Here is a 3,786-nt window from a genome sequence, read left to right on the forward strand (position 1 = left end):
AGCCAGAAAAATGTAGAAAAACCTAATAATTTACTCCTGAAAGCAAGAAAAACGGTTTTTCCACCAGGTGACTCCACCAAGAAAATAACTAAGGAGAGAAATTCAAATCGAAACGTAGAGGCAAATGGAGAGGGACAGAAAAAGAAAGGTAAAAAACCCTCCCTTGTGAAATTCAGCCTTACCAGGGAGAGAAATAAAGTGTATTTCACACAGTAAAGACAATTTGGGCAAGAGCCCAAACCTCCCCCAACTGAATCCACGAAAAGTTTAAAATACCAATTTCTCGGAGAGCTAGGGAAGAAGTAAAACTCTCCTGATTTATAGAAACTATAATTTTGCAACCTTCTGATTAGAGAAAGAAATCATCTTACAGATTCATAAGATGGTCTTACTAACTGTTTTTTGAAGTTGTTTATCTAAATAGCCAAAATTGTTTTAAGGTACATGCATAAACATAATAGAGAAGTAGAGTTTTTAAAGTTTTTTTTAGTGACTACTGATAAGAAATTCCACAGTGTGTGAGAAGAGCAACTTTCCACCAGAGCAAAGCAGAGATAATAATAGACACAGCTGTACCTGTCTTCCCTCTCCTTCTCCCCCATGTAGACAGCTGTGTAAACAATCTTTCATTGCTTCTGTATTTTACAGACAAGTTTTTAGAGATTACTAAAAAATCTTTAAGGTAGACTAATTTAATAAAATGCCTAGTTCCAAGATATCTTATTTGACTAAGGTAATTTTTGCCAGAGAAAAAAGAAAAAAAAAAATAAGCTGTTTTAACTTGAGGTTTCTACCTTTGTGGGGAGAGAAATAAGATCTGAAGAGATAACATAGAGAATTACCCAAAAGACAGCCTTGAAATTTAAACTGTTGCTTAGTAAGTGAATAGAGGAAATCAAAACCTTTTTTTTACCTTTTATAGCAGCAAACAAGAAACAAAACTATGTAAACTTCTTTGATAAACTTAATTTTTCTGTTCTCTTTTCAGTAGAGCATATGCCAGAAAGACTGAAAAGTAGAAATTGTTTCTTAGACAATTTTTTAATGCAAATTATTGCTGAAAACCAGAAAACATTCTAAAAAACTCTAATGCTTTCAAAACTATGAAGTTTTCTAAGAGAAACAAAAAAGCACAAATATTCTTTCACTCAAAAGTATTTTATTAGAAAAGATAAAAACACCAATAGCAAACTCAAAAATAGAACGCAATTGTTTATTAATTACAGCCTTACATTGATTTGTTTAGGTTTATTATATTTAAGAATTCAAAAACCAAATTCTACCTTGCTCAGATTCTATAAAATACAAATACACATAATTTTAAAGGTATCTAAAATTGTCTTGAACTACATCTGTTCTAGTCCCTGTGCTAAGCAACGGAAGTGTATCCCTGTTATTGAGCAACAACCCTAATCCCCTGGCATGCTCCTATGGGCGGGATCCTAGTTTAAAGCAAGCTGAAAGCTGGATAACACTGCTTATATCTGAGGAGGTGTGATTGTTCTCCAGTTTCATTCTTTTGCGTCCAGAGAGACAGAATTCTGCCCTATAAATTACTGTGAATCCTTACATTAGAAATGACAATTACGTTGTCTGTGTCTAGTGATTTAATTGACCTTCATGACAACCAAAGCCTGCCTCCTCCAGAACTAAACATCAGCAACTCATGTCCAGCTAATCTTCCTAATGTAAAAAGGGAACTCACAGACTCAGAAGCAAGAGCGTTGATTAAAGAGAGACAAAAGATAGACAACCACAACTTGAATGAACGAAGAAGAAGATTTGAGATTAATAATAATTTAAAAGAACTGCACACTTTGATACCCAAATCAAATGACCCAAATATACGCTGGGATAAGACAACGATCCTAAAAGCCTCAGTGGATTACATCCATAAACTGCAGAGAGACCTGCAGTGCACAAAAGAACCAAAAGAACTAGAAAACAATCTGAAGAAGTTAGAACATGCCAACAACCACTTGCTGCTCAGAATACAGAAACTTGAGATGCAAGCTCAAGCATATGGACTGTCTCTTACTCCATCTACAAACTTTTATTCCCCTGATATGATCAACACAGTTATCAAACAAGAGCCTGTGCTGGACAACTACACCCAAAACATAATGCCACACCACGCAAACCTGTCCTGCACCACCACCAGCCTCGACTTCACCAACAGCTCCGTCACCTTCAGTGACAACCTCGGGAATGTAACTGAACCAACTGGCACTTACAGTGTTCCTGTGAAAATGAGATCCAGACTGGAAGATATCCTAATGAACGAGAAATACTAGAAATACTGTTCAAATCCCAAGCTGTGTGACTTAATAATAAAAAAATATAAGAGATAAAAATATATTTTATCCAATCATATAAATGGACTCTTATCCATGGAGCCAAAACAGAATGAAAACAGCCCTAACTAAAGAGAGATAAAAGACTCCTTAAATATTTTTAGTTCAATATTACTAAATCACCCTTACTGTAAAAATCCTCTCAAAGAGCCTTCACCAGAAAACATAGAACTGAAATCAGAAACTCACAAGGGAGACAAAAGGGACAATCAGAAAACTTCTCGAGTAACTGATGAGCAATTGGCAAGGTGGCTTTGTAAATTTCTAGATGAATTTATAAAGAAATATGGCAGTTTAATACCACTCTGTAAAAAAGATGTCGTAGAGAGATTAAAAGAAGTCTTTAATGAAGATTTCTTCCACAGAAAATCTTTTATCACCAGGGAAATCATGAAATACCAAGAAAAATATCCAAAACCCTCCACTTGCAATTTCCAATTCTCCTATAATAAACACATGCTGGATATGGATAATTTAACTACACTGGAAGGCCAAAACTGGCTAAATGACCAGATAATTAACATGTATGGTGAACTCATCATGAATGCAGTCCCTGAAAATGTTCATTTCTTTAACAGTTTTTTCATGGACAACTCGTAACCAAAGGATATAATGGAGTAAAACGATAGACTAAAAAGGTGGACTTATTCAAAAAGACTCTCTTATTAATTCCTATTCACCTGGAAGTCCACTGGTCCCTCATTGCTGTTAACATCCCCAATCAAACTATTTCATTTTATGATTCCCAAGACATTAATTTTCAATTTTGTATAGAAAACATTCAACAGTATCTGCTGACTGAAGCAAAGGAGAAGAATCACCCCAAGTTCCTTCAAAGTTGGCAAACTACTGTGACAAAGTGCATTCCACAAAAGAAAAATGACAGTGACTGTGGAGTTTTTGTACTCCAGTACTGCAAGTGCCTTGCCTTAGACCAGCCTTTTCAGTTCTCCCAAGAAGATATGCCCCGAGTGAAGAAAAGAATTTACAGGGAGCTATGTGAACACCAACTAATAGCCTAATAAAATGCAGCCAACCTAATTTATCTAATACTACTGAGGCCATGGTGCTTTAGGAAGTTTTCTGACAGAATTTGCTGTAAGCTTTTAAGGGCAGATGCTTTGGTTACATTCAGTAACTTCTAACCACTGGTGTGCCAGTTTACTCAGATTTCATGCTGAGGCAAAGAGACAATAGAAGCATTTAGAGTCTATTGAAATAAATGCCCTACACATGCTTGACTTGAGTGGAAAAACTGGACTGTGAGTTTACAGCACATCTTTTCATGCAAGTTAGAGCTTCATGTGTTCTTTCAACCTGATTCTTAAACCAGGAGTTTCAGACAAAATGAGACTGAAAAAATATTATACAGCTTGTTTCTCTTGTTTCAGAGTCTCTGTATCTTTAATGAAATTATAAGTTAATATACAGG

General features: G+C 35.4%; 2 protein-coding genes across 2 annotated transcripts; both read left to right on the plus strand.

Moving 5' to 3' along the window:
* Window positions 1-1,577: 1,577 nt before the first annotated feature.
* Window positions 1,578-2,294, plus strand: LOC113984449 (microphthalmia-associated transcription factor-like). The gene has a single exon (XM_039383789.1). It carries the CDS (start codon window positions 1,578-1,580, stop codon window positions 2,292-2,294), a length of 717 nt encoding a protein of 238 aa, XP_039239723.1.
* Window positions 2,295-2,390: 96 nt separating this feature from the next.
* On the plus strand, window positions 2,391-3,376 carry LOC113984437 (sentrin-specific protease 5-like). The gene is given in 3 exon segments (XM_027714452.2): window positions 2,391-2,415; window positions 2,503-2,943; window positions 2,946-3,376. Coding segments are annotated over 3 exon segments (897 nt in total).
* Window positions 3,377-3,786: the final 410 nt, after the last annotated feature.

The sequence above is a fragment of the Pipra filicauda genome, unplaced genomic scaffold, assembly GCF_003945595.2.
Source record: "Pipra filicauda isolate LSUMZ 115617 unplaced genomic scaffold, ASM394559v2 scaffold326_size819446_pilon, whole genome shotgun sequence".
In the NCBI taxonomy this organism is placed as follows: Eukaryota; Metazoa; Chordata; class Aves; order Passeriformes; family Pipridae; genus Pipra; species Pipra filicauda.